Source organism: Phragmites australis, chromosome 18 (genome assembly GCF_958298935.1).
Source record: "Phragmites australis chromosome 18, lpPhrAust1.1, whole genome shotgun sequence".
In the NCBI taxonomy this organism is placed as follows: domain Eukaryota; kingdom Viridiplantae; phylum Streptophyta; class Magnoliopsida; order Poales; family Poaceae; genus Phragmites; species Phragmites australis.
In genome coordinates, this window is record NC_084938.1 from 353,760 (window position 1) to 371,221 (window position 17,462).

Consider the following 17,462-nt stretch of genomic DNA (forward strand, 5'->3'; position numbering starts at 1 on the left):
TTCTGGCATAAATTTCCTTCCCTACTCATGTCTACGAGTTTTGCCATTCACCAGGAACACATAAATTCAGAAGCCATCTTTATTGAACAAAATCTGAGTACTATTTGAAAAGAATCAGAGAAAAGCACATCGGCTGAACACATCTTGTTTCATAGCAGTGTTATGCATTTACTAATCTCCAAAATCAAAAACAGATGTGATCGGTGAAGTCTGTTTGATCAGTAATTACAAGAGGATGAAAAAGCATACATCCAGTGCTGAAAACATAATTTGGAAGGAACAAGGAGGTCGATGGGGGGGGGGGGGGGGATTGGTACTGAGTAACCACTACTACACAACAACACATATATAGCGTCCTATCAGTGCCGATTCGATAGTAATCGACATTGAAGACATATCAATATCGGTTGTTAAATTTTTGCGCGCGAACAACAGCTGAAAAGATAAGAATCGGCACTGATAGTCACTATCAGTATCGGTTCCAGCCATGAACCGGCATTGATAGTCACTATCAGTATCGGTTACAGCCATAAACCAGCACTGATAATCAATATTAGTGTCGGTTCTATTTACGAATCACATTAAAAATTCATAACTTTTTCACATGAAGTCGGATGGGAAAAAAATTTATATAAAAATTGTAGCTCTCAACGAGATCTACAACTTTGTAGTTGATCACTTTTTATTTGAGGTCATTTAGATATCCAAATAGCTATTCAAACGTTCGGTCAGAAGATGTCAAAAAAGATTTATTTTACCACTATACTCATAGCTGAGATGGTTAGAGAGTTTATGCGTGCGCACATGAGGTCTTGAGTTCGAGTCTTGATTGTTGCATACGAGCGAATATCATGTGAGTTTGCGAATATTAGGCGCGGTCGGGTGGACGACCTCTAGTTGGGTGCCTTTGGTCGCGAAAAAAGAATTTTAAAATTTTTTTCGGCTTGAAAAACGTTGAATCGATACCGACTATCAGTACCGATCGATACTGATAGTGATTTTCAGTGACGGTTCTATACCCGGTACTGATAGTAAGTGACTATCAGTACTGAATAATCAGTGTCAGTTCAAAATCTGTCACTGATAACGATTTTAAAGCGATACTGATGAGATGTTTTGGTGTAGCGAAAGGTGGCCAGCACTGGTACGTAGAGGCCGTCTCCGGCAAACTCCATCGTGGTCCAAGCCCGCTCAGGCGATGCTGTGGCCCTTTCCATTCCGAGCTCTGTCCTAGTCAAAGCCATGACCGGCGATGTCGGTTGCGGTGAAGACCAATTCCTGCCGAAGTGTCGTCGCGATCGGAGCCGGCGATGTTGTTGCGGTGGATGTTGAGGAATTAGATTGGGTTTGGAAGTACGCGCAGCGCAGGGGGTCGGGAATGAGATTATGGGTTAACGGGGAGTTAGTGAGGGGTTAATATGAGTTAGTGGGTTATATGCTTTAAGATTTGTGCTGCCACATGTCATAATTTAGAGGGAGTCCAGCTTGATGAGCCTAGAGAAAACTGGTCTCGTAGGATTTTTCTCCTGTTTGCTTGCTTCTATGCACGTACCCTTCTAGCTAGTTTCGTTCCATGCATGCACGTGTGGTCGTCTTGTTTATTTGTATCTGATTTGGATTTTGTCTGCTTGTATTGTTCCCTGTGCATTTGTTGTAAAGGGCCGGTGTGTGCTATCTTGTGCGCTGGTCTTAAGTTCCAATAAAGTTTGCTTTTCAGATATGAAACTAGTGAAGATGTGTCTGCCAAATAAAACGGGAGATAATTTTCTGTAAAGTTACATTGTAGTTTATATAGAAAAGGAATTAGCATCGAAGATCAACTCTGCTGATATTATTAAATTTTATGATCTAATCGGTTATAGTAGAGCTAAATTAAAGTTAAGTAGCAGATATTATTAAATCTTATGATCTAATTAGTTCTCGTAGAGCTAAACTCAAATTAATATAAATGTAATATTTTTGTATTGTCAAGCATATGCTACTTATGTTAGAATTGATCTTGGTCTTATGTTTTGACGTGTTCCCTAACGTAACCGATAAAGAGTGGGAGTTTGTTTTCCTCTCCCGCGCTCTTATTGAAAGCCCCAACCAACCTATAGTTGTGATCCCACCTTGTGCTGCACTATATAAACCAAAGGGGGAGTCCCGTGCGGCGTGCAATCATAATACCCACGTTTGCCTTAACCTCCTCTCATATCTTCTAATCCAATCCTAAGAAGGCGCAGAGAACAAGGTAAAAACCGCCGCCGCCGCTTCGGGATCACTTCATCAAGCTCGGCTACCTCTACATTAAGCTGGCCACACCTACGCCATCTTCATCACGCCGACGATAACATCACTAACGATCTGCATGGCATAACCTTCGTCACCACGCAAGGCTACATCTACATCGTGGTCTCCGTCCTTGTCTAATGGCGTCACACAACAATAGTATGTCTACACGCTTCCACAAATAAGACGGTGTCTATTGCTAGGGCTATAATTTATGTTGTGATAGATTAAACAACCTTGTTTTGTTATCCTATATTGGTGCTAATTAGTAGAAAAGATAATTTATTTTTTTATCACAAAATATATGTTGCTATAATTATTATTTATACTCAGTTAAGTCAATATATATACATATATACTATCATATCATACTTCTTATCTGATAATTGTTGTTAACATTGAGGAGTGGCACCCCTCATATTCGATTCCCAGCTCGGCCTTGTGTTTAGCTTTTGCAAATTTTACTCTACAGTATGTTTAATTTATTTCTCTCTCTCTCTCTCTCTCTCTCCTCTGAATGGATTGAGAAGGTAGTGAGATAGATAGATTCGGCAGAGATCATCAAACGGGTTGAACTTAATCAGGCATGGATGCTGCCTGTCGTCCATTTTCGAGCAAAAGCATCATCACTCGATGGGCTTCGCTAGGTGCAGAAATGACAGCAAATGACCTACAGTACAAATCTACAATGCTAGCTAAATGGATCCTGCAAAAAGCGCGCCAACTTTGCAGTTGCCGTCTCGTCGCCGCTCCATCTTTACAACTTGGCCGTCAAAAGGTGGTGCATGCTGGCCACTGTTTGTTTTGTTTCCTCACGTTTCAAACTTGGATTCAGTTGAGTTTCAATGCCAACCCAGCTTGAAATGAAATGCATGCAGAAGGGCACACTCATCACTGCCTCCGCCTGAGCCGCTCCTCCACTAGTCTACTACTAGGCTGAGTACTGATCCATGAATGAATGCTTCTGGTGTTCCAAAAGAATATCCTCTGACTACATCGGCCGGCACATTTCCCATGAAAAAACCTTTCTCTCTCTCTCTCTCTCTCTCTCTCTCTATACTCTTTTCTTTTCAGCCATGTTCAGACTTGAGCATGTCGATTGCTTCCAAAAAACAAAAAAAACTGTCCTTCTAGCTATGTGCAACTTGTTTGCTTTGTTCCTGCCTCCTGGTACTGGTAGTAATCATCTATAGTGGAATGGTCTGTCACAGCATGCATCTAGGAGTAGTGATTTCACTCGATTAGTGTCTTGTAATTTGCATCTTGATTGACGCTGCTGTGCTGCTGTATAGGATACCGGAGTAGCAGTATCAATTGCGAGTGAGTAGCAGCTAGGCATGCATGATGAGTTTTCCGCACACCTAGGAGCAGAAAAGAGGATACAAATACTAGGAGCGAGTCATGTTCTACTATGTATGTAATCGATCGATCATTGCACAACACAGCTAGGCAGGGCAGCCTTATGCATGGGCATGGCCAGGCCAGCTGCAGCTACTCCATCTCCCTTGCTGCTGCAAGACTTTGGCTCCCTCATCGATCTATCGTAGACTACTGTGCTGTGCATGCAAATGCAACCATCTCAAAGCTTTTGGTCAAGTCCCAGCCACCCTACACCTACAGGCCTTTATCATTCTACTCTCCAGAGTTTTGACCATGTGTTGGTACTACTGGTACTGTATGCAATAGTGTAACACTTGTTAACACCATTTTTTTAGACACATTGTTCAGCACTAAATTGCAAAAAGGAATGACTTCCTATCAACATACGATTGGAGTACAGTAATACAGTATCACCAAGGCGCGTTGATGTGGCCACAGCTCTTCATTTGGACAACCCATGAAATTATGTCCTTCCGTCCTGGAGAAAAAAGTTGTCAAAAATATAGAACAAGCCAAATCCAAGTCACCGGAGGTAGGTAGCCTACTCCATGCTGATAAAAGGCTACTGTTCCAGACCAATAAAAGCATAAAAAAGAGAAAATTCACTGTATATACAGTAGCTGAGATACGTAGACTTTTTGTTCTCCTCCTTCCTGAGTGCCGTGGAGCCTGCCTACCGGTAAACCACGGCCGCGCAGGAGCATTATTCTTATAACAAGGCATCATGTCCTATAGTGGTGTGGACATATATATATATAATGGAGTGAGTATTCAAACATGATGAATCGATCTTAGCTAAGAACAAGTGGCATTGTTATACGAATAATTGGTTGGGAGGGGCAAACAACATACATGCTCTTTGATTTCCGCAATCAAATCCTAATCGTCCTCTCCTTCTCCCAAACCCCACGAGCGCCTAGACAATGGCAAGGGTCTAAACCAGAATTGATTCTATAAAATTTGCTTCTGTAAAGGAGACCCGCCCCGTCCTGGATCAGAGAGAGGGATCCTCTCCCTTCCCTCAAAAGGCGGCCATGGCATGCCATAGGGAGGAGGGGAGGGAGGGTCTGTACGGGTACAAGGAAACCCATCATTCCAGCATCGGACCCCAGCCAACCAAGTGTCCATTCCATTTCCATGCCCCCTGCCATGCCCCTGCCATGGGGACTTGGACTGAATATACTACTGCGGTAGGAGTATTACTGTCCTCCTACATCTCTCAAATACCGAGTACGGACGGACAAATCTCTCGGAATCCCTGCCCGCCTTTGAAACTTTGTCGTCCGACGACTCTCTATCTCACAAATCACATATGCCTTGGTGGTGTGCATGCATCTAGAACTAGAAGCACATACGTATATGCCTTGGAATGAAGATGCAGGAGGAGATGGCACGGCAATAAATACAATATAATCATCCTTCCCCCTGCACATGAGACACCCCATCATTACGGGAGATCCTTCCCAGACTCCCTCGTCCTCTCTCTCTGTTCACAAAGACTTTCATAAGATCTCATCTATACAGTGATTTAATAATAGAGAGAATGTGAATACGTGTCATCCTGTGATCCAATGACTGAGTCTTCCGTATAACAACCTAGTCCTATAATTTGCTTCCCTCCCTTGTGCTGCTGCTTCTGACTCACTCTCTCACTCAGGCTCTTCTTCTGTCTATAAAAACCCAAAGACAAAGAGGAGCCTCCATCTCCATGCACCACCACCATGAACTCCTTCTACTCCTCCATGGCGCACGGCCTCGACGCCCTCCACCGCAGCCTCGCCTCCTCCCCGCACGCCTTCCTCTCCGCGCCCTTCCTCCAGCAGGCCGCTGCGCTGCTCCGCTCCCTGCACTCGCAGCTCGTCCACCTCGTCCAGCGCCTGCACCTGCCCCCCGGCGAGAGCTGGCTCGACGAGTACATGGACGAGACCTCCCGACTCTGGGACGCCTGCCAGCTCGTCCGCGCCGGCGCCTCCGCGCTCGACGCCTACTGCGCCTCCACCGCCCGCATTGCCGCCACGCTCCACGACTGGCTCTGCAGCCCCAACCCCCACGCCGCCCGCCAGGTCCAGAGGGCCATCAACGCGCCGCGACGCCACGCCGTCGGCCTCCAGCAGGAGAACCGCGCGCTCGCCGACAACCGTCTCGACCCCGCCTCGCTGCTGCTCGACGACCGCTCCCCGCTTGAGTTCAAGCTCAACGCCTTCAACGGCTTCCGCGGCGTGCTCTACGCGCTCCGCAACGCCAGCTCCTTCCTCCTCATGCTCCTCATCTCCGGCACCGTCTCATGCCTCCCGGACCTCGCTCGGACCAGTGGTGCCGGCGTCGCAGCGCACCAGTTCCGCACCTCGGGCGCCGGCTACGTCTCGTCCATGGGGCGCCTGCGCCAGCGCGTCGCCGAGGAGATGGACGCCGTCGACCACTCTGGGATCATGATGTACGAGTTCCGGCAGGTCAGCGCCGCCATTGATAGCCTCAAGGCAGAGTTCGACAGAGTCGTTGCCATGGGGTACGGAGGCTCCGTCGAGATCCGCGGGAGCCTAGGTGACAGAGTGGAGATCGTCAATGGCTGGGTCGGGATGCTGAGATCAGGTGCTGAGAGTGTCATCGGTGAACTCGATGACTTCTTTGATGAGATCGTGGAGGGCAGGAAGATGCTCTCAGACCTCTGCAGCCATCGCTGAAAGAAACTTCATTTGCAGACTGAAGAGTTCAGTTCAGCAGGAACAAACAGAGCACGCGGCAGCAGGATGCATGGTGGAGGTACTATGGTAGATAGAAGAAGGCTAACAAAAATTTAGGTGCTTTTTTTCTTTTGTTTTCCTGGTTGGGTGTAGTGCAGTGCAGGTAGCTGTCTCTAATGCGTCTGTTACTCTCTGGCTAGCATTATAGGGTGTCCATACTTAAGTCATGCAGCAGGATCGTCATCTTTGTATTCTTCCTTCCTAATCGATGGTACTGGCAGTTCGCAGTGCTTAATCATGCCTATCTATTGTCAGAATCAGAATCAGAACATATGTCTGATTTATATAATATATATATATTTTTTAGATTGCCGTTCTATAAAGACACTAGTATAATAGTGTATGGTGAAAGGACGAATCTGCATGTGCGACCAATGAAATCTCGGAAAAAGGAAAGCAACTCTTTGCCCTTTTCTATAACTGGAAAAGTGCTGTGGAGGTGTAGGCAACTTGTTGGACATAGGAGACAAAAGGCTAGTAACTGGGGGGAAATTAGATCTTATAGTTGTCATTCCTTTTGCTTGTTCTTCTTTTTGTTTTTGGTGGTGGGCTTATTGCTTACGTTATCATTGATCACTCCACCAGTGCAAGAATATGGCGAATGGTAGCATAAAGATTGGTCATTTTCCTAAAACAGAGAATATGAAGGGAAGGAACTAAGAATGGTACCTTTGTGCGGCTTCGCGAAGTTTGTGAGATGATTCTCTTTGATCTCCAACAACAGTCACCATTTGGTTTGCGGAATGATGAGACGCCCTTCTGGAATTGGAACAGGATGATCACCTTGTGGACCTCAATCAGATGAAGAGGATTGGCAGGGACAGCTGAAATGCCAAATTGATTGAGCTGCCTTGGAGAGTCAAGAGCTAGAGAAATGATGGTAAGCAGAATTGCTATCCATATTCCATACTTTTGGGGTTGGGACTCTGCCTCTGCTAGGAAAAGCTGAATATGAATCCACCAAATTGAACCACTCATTCTGAAACGGCAACAAGGATCACTTCCTAAGGCAGGATTCACAAGCAATAGCCAAAGTATACACTTATACTAAGATTTGGTAGGTTCATCATCAGCTCCTGATAAAAAACAAAATGCACGTCATGAGTTAACCATTGAACTTAAAACTCCAATTCAACCTGACCAGGAGAAACCAGGTTAAAATTAGCCAACCTGCTGGAATCTCTTGCCATCAGTTATCTGATCAGGACAAAATTATAATATAAGCTCTAACTGGATTATTCTCCTCGATAAGTAACACGCTTTGGCTATAGAAAAAGAAGTGTAGTTAGCACCGCCCTGATCTGTGCAGTTTGTACTCTTTCTAAAAGGGGATAATTAACAGGTTAAGTTTCAGGAGAAGTAATGCATGATCAGAATAATTTGCATCAGCAAAGTTCAAGGCATGTTAATTGTTGCATAGCAATAAACAAGCATATAGAACAACTATAAAGAGTATGCACATCATCAGGCAGCCACTTTCTGATGCAGAACATTTGCAGAGTTGCCTCATCCCCAGGGAATTTTGTCTGAAATGAAAAAAAGAACAAATTACATTTTGTTTCATTGACTTCATATGAGAATGGTTTGGGGGCATAAATACATACTGCTACTACAGAAAAATAATACAGAACACACAAGTAAGCAACTTGATCTCACCCATTTTAAGTAATAACAGAACTCGATTTATGAATGGAAACAGTTAGTGGTATGTATCATACCTGAGGATCTGCAAAAGCTGTACACTGTACAGTAGTGAAAAATCTGCATTGTACTGTGTGCAGCAAGATCAAGAGGCATTTATGCTGGTCCTCACTTTCCGATGCAAGCAAAGCAATTAAATTGGATTCAAATCGAGATACTTTCAACAGAGATAGAAAATGTCTAACTTGGACATTTAGTCATGCCATGAGTGAAGAACAAAAGAGCAAGTACAGACTGCTTCAGCCCCATCGATGATAAGCGCAAAAGAATAATCATATAAATTTTGTAATTTCACTATAATAATTGTGAAATTAACAATGAACATTTGTACACGTCTTGTGGGCCTCACTTGCCCCAACGATTTTCCTAAAAGCTGCAAACTTTTGGAGAGATCAATAGTGAGGCCTTCCTATATACACCATTTTACAAAGAGAAAATTAGCTAAACAACAACTGGAAGGCTTCAACAGAACTGTCAGGAAATCCTGAATAGGATTAGGCGCATGCCTCAGCCTCAATTGGATGCTGAACCAGGCTATCCCCATTCTGGACTTCTACTGAATCGTGATTGCTATGACCAAAGGATTTGCATGACTTAGAAGGATTATCAGGACTCCAAGTATCTGGAACTGCAAGGAAGTACTTTGCCATGAACTTCCTAAACCTTTTCTTGTACTCCCTGGGAGAAATTACAGTTGGTGAAACATTCTTGGGTACAACCAGAGAAGTCTTCACCCATGTCTCTAGTTGTTTGTCCCAAGTGTACTGCCTCAGATAATCAATGATGCCAAATACAAGCTCATGCTTTTGTTTGTCCACTCCCACAAGCAGAGAATAGTCCATAACATTAACCGACTGCAAGTACAATAATTATATTAAGAAATGTTTTAACTGAAAAACCTGATTACCTGTAATTGTAGTGAACATTTGCTTTATACATACAGTGAGGAAAGATGTGTCATTCCAGATTGCACGCTGCAAAAGATGCTTTGTTCTTCCACCAATATAGATTGGAGAAACACGCATGTCCTCAACATAGTTTTGATCCAGGTAAACAGTCTCATGATCATTTGAGTCAGCAACCCAACGCGAAAAAATAGCACCTTTAAGATCATAAATCCGCGAAATATTGTGGCCAAAGAGAAGATTTTCCATCACCATCAGGTCGATCTTTACCTCTTTGCCATGCCTTATTTGCTTCACCTGAAAAGTGCAAGTGACACCACGTGAAAAAACATAAAGTCAGGAAAATGAATTGAAATCAGACTCGAGCTGTTGATATAAACTACCTGATAGATTCCTAATATTTTGGCAAGGCAAGTTTGGGATCCAGTGTCTAGAGAATGGTTAACATGCTTGAAGTAATCAGGGGCGAATTTAATAAATGACTCAAACTCTGTTTTCTTGATCTGCTTTATGATGAACCTATCATCCATTGTCTTTGCAAAAAAAGCTTTGCTCTTTCCACCTTGAGCATCCCACTTCTTGCAGCGGCTTAAGGAAGTAATATATGCAAGCTCAGATGGGCAGCACTTCTTTCTAAGAGCGTAGAACTGATTAGCATATATACTAGTAACCGAATATTTGCCTTTTAGTGCTATTTTCCCGTTGACAGTAATTTCTGGATGCATCGAGGACAATAAAGGAGAGCTATCATAACCGGAAAAGTCATCAAATGAAAATGACGAGAGAGACGACAAGCTTGCTTCAGAATCTAAAGATCCAATAGATGACCACGGTGATGAATTGAAAGAACTTTCAGACAGAAAGCTATAGGATTTCTCCATTGTTTTACAATGCGCTCCCCTGGCATCATCCACTTCATTCTCAACAATGGAATCTATTAAATGGTGACGTTCTTCAGATATGGCAAGAGCACGAGCTATTATGCTGGATACCTCATCCTCCAGCACGCACAAAATACTACTACTTGGACCAACTGCGAACTGCGGAGAGACCACCTCATCATGTTGTTCAAACAAGGGAGACAGATAGGATGGTGAATAATGGTTAATGAGTTCAAAAATTTCCAAATATCCAACTTGAATGTCCTTCCTGTAAGCCAGTTGAGACTCAGAAACTGAATTCCAAATCCACCTGTCCCTGTCATCCCAATAAGGATATCCGAACTGTTGGGGAGTGCTAGAAGGCTGCTGCACCATGGGTATTGGATCCGCCACCACCACATTGCCCTGGACCTCTGTATTGTTGGATATCTCGAAACAAGAAACTTTTTGGGTTTGTGTTGTGCTGTCTTCCTCGACATGACCAGGATCAATGGAAGATTCTGCATCTTTAATACCTCCATTGCAAGAAAGTTCCGAGTGGCCAGCTCCCTGAGTTTCATCAAGCAAGGATGCTGCAGCCTCCCCTGGTTGATGGGCAAGGTAGAGTTTGTTACTTGCGCACTCAGTGGTACTGGCTACCCCAAAAGCATTCTTAGTTTCATCACATGTGAATTCACTTATTTTCTTATTAATATCAAGGTTTTCACAGGAAATCCTATCAACAGAAGAGGCAGGATTCTTGCAGTTAGCAAAACTTTCTAGTCTGACAGATTTACAGTTGAACAGTTGATGTAGCCGACGGTCCCATATGTAAAGCTCAAGTAGAAGGTCCTGATAGGACCAGTTTATATTCAAAAGCTCATGCACAGATGAGGATGGTCTCCCATTTTGATCAATGGTCTTGCCTAGAGAACCCTGCATAACAATACAGATAACCAACCAATAAACAGAACAAATACCTAGGCCAATAGAAATCAGAACAAGGATGCCTACCTCAAAATTGTTTTTTTCTTTCATCAACAACTCTTCGAGTTCAGAGAAGTCCTTAAAAGGGAGTGAACTGCCACGATTGGTAGCCAACATTATCACATCAGGATGCTCATTCTTCAAGCGTTGTAGCAAGCTTGCAACCTCAGAAAACAGTGCCGTACCTCTAGCATGAACCTTGAAATATGCAACACAAACATTAGACACCATTTTACATGCACTGAAGATAAGTAATGAACGATATGGTTTGAGAATAAGCTCTACATGTCTGCTCTCTCCTTCGAACCAATCCTGTCTGACGGGGTTGTGGAATTGGAGAGTGGGTTGTGGTTTGCAGGTAGTGTAAATTTCAACTGATGAGTACCGGAACATCGCAACTTTGGATCCCAACCTGAAATCAGTAAAAGAAAAAAGAAAAATAAAGTATTCATCACCAAAATAGGAAAAAGAAATAGTTGCCCAACCTGAACAGAAAGGGTTAATCACTAAAATGGAAAAAAAAAGTTAATTGGCCTTGTTACGCTACAGGTGATTAAGGAGTTGCTTCCATTTGAATTATGTGTATTTCATGTAAAAAAAAAAGTATGCCTAGCATACCCAAAAAAGCGCAAGCAATCCCTGTTCACCAAATGTCCGCATATGGATAATCTTCTTGCTGCAGAGTGGCTTGAAAAACTAAGTTCCAGGAATTTCCCAAATGAGAGGTTGCGCGCTTCAGATGACATCAGTACTCTTGGATTCGATTTGGATATCCCATGTTCATGATCACATCTCAAGCATCTAGTCCACATCCATATTTTCCCTTCAGATTCACCAGGCAAACAGTGTTGGGGCACCAGATGCTTCACTAAAACAGTCAAATTTCCATTTCGATGAGTATAAGAGTACATGTGAGCCTCTGGAGGCTCTCCACATGAGGAGCAGCTCAGTTTCTGCTAAAAAGAAACACTGATGAGCTGAGCCTTCATCTAAACCAAATCAAATTGCGTTGCTAACACAAAAAAATGGATATTTCATGCAAATAAGAACAGATACTAAAAGGTGAAGAAGTTACCTGATTCTGCAAAATGTCTTGCAAATATCGCCCCAAGGACACATCAAAATTCCCATAGTATTTTATACGAGATAAATGACTAGGCTCACAGATAACCTGCTTTGCGATGCATTGGCTAGACAGTAAAATCAGTATGCTGTGAGAATCAAGTGCATCATCTGCTTGATCTTCCTCGACATATTTCTCTTTGATAATGATACTGGTACTAGAGTGTTCCCCGTTTTCTGCCACAACTGGTGATTCTTCATTTTTATCACATGTAGAAGAACCTGTTGGCATTATTTCTTGAGTTATTTCTTGTTTCTGAAGAACATCTGTGTGCTCCACATTTTCACTCAAAACTGCAGACTTTTCCACCTTTGAACCTACATGGATACCATTAGTAGCCGATTCTTGACCTGATTCAACCCTGCCTTCTTTCTGGTTACCATTTGTCTCTTGCAATGATGTGACAGGTAAATAAATATTCTGATGACATAACATGTCAGCGAATAATTTCCTCAACGGTCCTGGGACTGGTGATGTTAGCCTTTCAGCATTATGTGGTGGCCTCGAATCATACTGGATACTTGCACCTTCTCCAAGTTCATTTGCAGAGCTGCTTGTTGTTGAACTTGGAGCATCTAGGTTTCTTTGAGATCTCAAAGTTTTGTTCACATCAGCATAGCCATTAGAAGTGGCATGGTACAGTCTAAGTGCTGGAGAGTTATCACGTGAAGGAAAGCCAGGGATAGTACTACCAACAGCAATTGCTGAAGGCCCTTCCATACCAGTAACAGAAATTTCTTTTGAAACATTTTTATCATTTAGGAAAACCCTCTGATCTTCAAAGAAAGATGTTTCAAGGATTAAATGATATGCTGCGAAGACTGTGAAGTGCATGACTTGCTTGACTTTCTTCAATTCTTCGCTATTAGCTCCTTTTAGCAATATCTGAACAAGGAAGAAACCATTGTAACTATGCGGATAGTTCAAAGGAGTATCAAACACTAATCAGTTTGGCACTTGCTGTTCATTCAGTACAATGTAATTAGTGCGATAAAATGGACAGCAACTCAGTAGACGATGAATATGAACCAGACGTACCGTGCAACCCAATGGCCTTGGAAATCCTTCCAAGAACATTAGTGTTTTTGATGGCATCTTTCCACCTTCACTGGTGCTGTTATGCTCCTCGATAAATTTTTCAATATGGAAGTAGTCACATTGCTTCAGCTTTTGTTTATCCAAAACTTCTGAAAACGATATTATGGGAGAACCCGTACAACGTGCGATTCTATTAAGCCGGTTGAGCTTCATATCAAGAATTAGAGTGACACCTTCTTTCAGAAGAAGTTCTTGTATGTTTCGTGAAACAGTTTTCTCAACCATAACAACATTAGGCCTGCATGTTTCCATCATTTTACTAATAGCCCTCTCCAGAAGGTCTTTTTCCTAATTGTTAAAGATATGAAAAACAGAAGGTATTAATCCTCTATTCAACAAAACAGAACTATATTTATTAATTTTTGCATGCATACATATGTGAAGTCTAACCTGATCCATTGAATTAAATGATGACAAACCAACATCAGAATGCCCGAGGACTCCTTTGAGAAGCAGAAGCCTAGGATTGTGGCAATTGGTCGGCATGTGCTTATGAGCAGCATTCTTCTTGAAGATTAACCCCTTGATCACCTCACTGCAATCAATATTGCCATGTGAAGGGATATGGTTTGAAACAAACACAGAAATTCCAATTGTTTGGGGAAAAAATAGCTGAAAACAAATCTTGTTTCACCTTTGCCAGCGGGTACCAGATGCTATGCATTTGACCTTGATGTAAGATCCAGGGTCCATTTCCTTTCCCATGCTACCATCAGGTTTGATAAGTAGCGCAGCTTCCCACGACAGGGAGGTCACAATGCCAAGCCAACTCTCGCTGCCCTCTCCCTTGGAAGAAGAGATACCAGCAGTTGCCAGGAACCGACTGACAAGTATCTTCAGCTGTCCATTCATAGCTTCTAGCATCGCCTTTTCTCGTTCCTCCCTAGGATTGCTAGTGCTGGCCTCATGTTCATCACCAGTGGCTGGGAAACTTGACTGGACCCACTTTATTCCATCGCTATAATTATCGTCATCGTCGTCATAAGTAATGCTTGTGGCGAAACTCTCAGTCTCATCCTCCTTATCTGCCGCTTCAGGAGGTATCCAGATGCTATCATTTTCTAGACATGAGCTACCTGTAATGCTGCTTTTTCCATTGGTACTTTCAGCTCCATCAGAATCATCACCAGACTTAATTGAGCGGTCATCAACATAAGATGCAGATGGATCGCGGCTCATATCTCCGTGTCTGTGCCATGAAGCATTGGAGGAGAAATTGTCATCTGTGGACAGATTATTGCTGTACTTAGTGGTATCCCCAGACTCATGATGTCTGAAACGATCTGCATCATGCAGGCTGCCATCTAAAACCTCCAATGCAGCCTCCCTGTTGACAAAAGAAAAAAGGGATTAGAATGGAGCTGCAAGACATGACATATTTGTCCAAAATTAAAGCTCTACATGCCTAGCGAGTTGGATAAACGAATAAAAATATTTCGCTTCAATGTTATGCAGATCGAGACAGATTGGTGCTGAAGAACTGAGTTAGATTCTTCCAGGTGCCCAACACTGGAGCCAGAAAAGGGACTTATGCTTAGCAGATAGATGCTTTTAAGGTATGAAACAAGGCTGGTAAAACAAAAGGTTAAGGCAATGGAGAATTCTTGGCTCCACTAATCTCATACACCTGATTGACCACGAGAACGTTTAAGCATTGAACCAGGTGTTAAAAGTATGGAATGCTTAAAATATGCGAGCAAACAGGCAGCAAAAATTAGCATAGTCTGAAGGGACTACAATCCAGAGGACACTGATGGAGTATCGCACAATCAAGCAAAACCAGTGCTAATTACCGATGGCAAGTACAATGAATGCTGTAGTACCTTGTTGCGTGCTGCTGCTGGTCCATTTCCCGGCACATTGCCTGCGGCAAGGCAAAGGCAGGCGGCAGCGTCACATACCCTTGCAGTTGCTCCCCCGCTGGCCAGCGGCGGCAGGCTTCCTTCTCAGGCGCGGGCAGGATCCTCGTGCTGAGACTAGACCAGAGCAGATGAGATCTCCTACTCCTAGGAGGCGCCTATCTGTTTGACCTGGCCATAATACTTGCATACTTGATCAAAACCGTACTGGGTAAAAGGAAGAAAAAGAAATATTGGATTGCATTCATCGATGAGTAGAGTAGGTGCTCACGCGCTCAAAATTAAACAAAATATGATTGAATTTTGGTCCAAATCCAATCAACCGCAAAAACAAAGCAGCAGCAGCAACCGCAAAAACAAGATATATCTGGAAAGCTAAGCGGGTAGGGTAGTTGGAAGGATGGAATCCAAGCAAAGGGCGAGGCAGGCTGGATGAAGGATCCCCTCCCAGCAAAAATAAAAAAATAAAAAAATGCTCTTTTTATTTACAAGCACAAAGATAAATAAAGCAGAATCGAAAAGGAAAGGTGGCCCAAAGTCAATCCGGTCGTGAAGGAGCAAGAGTAGACGACAACACAAGTCATTGAAACCTGCAAGAGAAAAATCGAAGGAGGCTGGAGATGGATCCCTGATTCCTCCTCTAGTACGGTAGCTAGTCAGGCTATGAGGCTACTTCTTAATTACCGCGAGGCGCGGGCGAGAGGAGTGCTCTGGTGGTCTGGAGGCCGCTGCTTGCGTGCCGTAGGCGAGGAGGTGTTTCTCCGATGACTCGAGAAGAAGAGAAGACGGCGACGACCACCACGGCACCACGGGCGGAGGAGGAGGCGAGAAAATGGAATGGAATGGAATGCCTGCAAGAAAGAACCGCTTCCCTCTTCTTCTCGCCGCTGGGCCCACGCATTTCCTTTTCTTTTCTTTTCTTAATTCTTTTTTCATTTTTCTGTGGGGAAAAAAAAACTATTGCAAGCTGCTAAGCGCCGACGCGGTTAGGCCAGCCCAGGACAGGGCTCCTCTAAGTGTTTATCCGACAAATCAAGTGGAGAACAGTCTTGTTTAGATATGATAAGATATTGATAATAGTAGATTGTATTTTGAATTTAGTATGTGTTTATGAATATTTAATTTTGTTTATGTCTAATTTGAGTTGGCGGTGTTTGAAATTGACGAATTCTTCTCTGTATGCAGAAAAATTACACACCAGAAGTTCCAGTATGAACATATGATGTTCCGGTGTTCACCGAAAGTTTCGATGTAAACAGTGTATACTCATCGGACTATTTCATGTAGAGAGCAATTTTCGGACGAAATTTGAGATCAATACACCGAAAGATTCGATGAGTGTGGTGGCTACACCGGAGGGTAGCACCAGAGCATTTTTAGTGCTAAAGTAGAAATAAAAGCAAACACCAGATGGTCCGGTGATGGACTTTGAGAGCGCCGGAGTATTTTCTGCAGAGGGTATATTTTTGGTGCCAAGTTTGATTATGTACGTCAAATAGTCTGGTGCTGAGATTGTGAACACCGAAGAATACACTGGACCTTTTGTTGCAGAGAGGTTGCAGAAAGGTGATTCGGTGGATTGGCATACACCGGATTATCCGATGATGGATAGGTCACTATAAGCTTTCACCGGACTTTCTCTTTTCCAAAGAGCAAAAAATTTACTGGAACAGATGGTGTTACACTTACCGGATGGTCCAGTGTTTAGGAGAAGAACACACTGGAACATCCAGTGTTCACGTTTTTTCTGCAGGATGTGCTCTAAGTTGAAGTTTCTGGTTTAATGCTAATCTAGAGATGTTTTGGAGTGTGGAGAAATGCGTTTGCTTGTTTCAAGATGTGCAGGTGATGGATGCAACTTGACGGTCGACGACAAATGATCGGGGCTAAGCGGGTACTTGGTGCCGGACGATCAAGGAGGACCAGACAGAGTCAAGAGTGATTCTAGCTCTACACATGAAGGTCAAGCAAAGTATGAAACGAAGGATGAATATGATGTGTTGACAAAGTCAACCAAAGAGGATGCCGATGCAAGTGACAAGGTGACCCGAGGGTATCAGGCAGGAGAGACTTGCCGACGGTCAAGATCGCAAGACGGAGAACACAAGTTATCATCAGAGCGTTTGCTTCATGTGGAAGCAAGTGACGTCTAGTCACGCTTTGAGAAGCATGCTAGGATTTTGCGGTTTGGCCTCAAAACCGTAGGAGGAATGGAGGAGTGCGTGGCACTATCGAGAAGCTTGCGTCGAAGCGAAGATAAGTCGTAAAGGTGTCATGACCGTTCGATGAATGAAGAAGAAAATAGACTAAAATACCCTCGGTAGAAGGTAAAAGTGTACTACAAGAGAGGAGTATTTTTTAAAAAAAGCTAGAAAACTTGGGTGTCAAGTTTCCTAAGCATATAAATAGAGATGTAGGACTATAAGAGGGGATGAACCAGTCATTTAAGCTCCTTATGCTACCCATACGAGAGCATTGTACTATGGTTTTAAAAGAAAAATTTTTGTAATCCGCTTAAAATAGGGTTGATTTCTTTG

General features: G+C 43.3%; 2 protein-coding genes across 4 annotated transcripts; one reads left to right on the top strand and one right to left on the bottom strand.

Annotated features, from left to right (window-relative positions):
- Positions 1-5,293: 5,293 nt before the first annotated feature.
- Positions 5,294-6,332, top strand: LOC133899110 (uncharacterized). Its single transcript, XM_062340053.1, has one exon. The coding sequence runs from the start codon at positions 5,373-5,375 to the stop codon at positions 6,330-6,332; it is 960 nt and encodes a 319-aa protein (XP_062196037.1). The 5' UTR covers positions 5,294-5,372.
- Positions 6,333-8,362: 2,030 nt separating this feature from the next.
- On the bottom strand, positions 8,363-15,791 carry LOC133899109 (1-phosphatidylinositol-3-phosphate 5-kinase FAB1A-like). Of its 3 annotated transcripts, XM_062340051.1 has the most exons (13): positions 15,610-15,791; positions 15,197-15,515; positions 14,890-15,096; positions 13,701-14,393; positions 13,457-13,601; positions 13,007-13,354; positions 11,921-12,853; positions 11,464-11,798; positions 11,131-11,257; positions 10,873-11,043; positions 9,382-10,794; positions 9,035-9,295; positions 8,363-8,947 (listed from the first exon to the last, which is right to left on the bottom strand). In XM_062340051.1, the coding sequence occupies exons 3-13, from the start codon at positions 14,925-14,927 to the stop codon at positions 8,588-8,590; spliced, it is 4,824 nt and encodes a 1,607-aa protein (XP_062196035.1). In that variant the 5' UTR covers positions 14,928-15,096; positions 15,197-15,515; positions 15,610-15,791; the 3' UTR covers positions 8,363-8,587. The 3 variants fall into 3 exon arrangements, with proteins under 3 accessions (XP_062196035.1, XP_062196034.1, XP_062196036.1); XM_062340050.1 differs by lacking the exon at positions 15,197-15,515; XM_062340052.1 differs by lacking the exons at positions 15,197-15,515; positions 15,610-15,791 and adding an exon at positions 15,516-15,537.
- Positions 15,792-17,462: the final 1,671 nt, after the last annotated feature.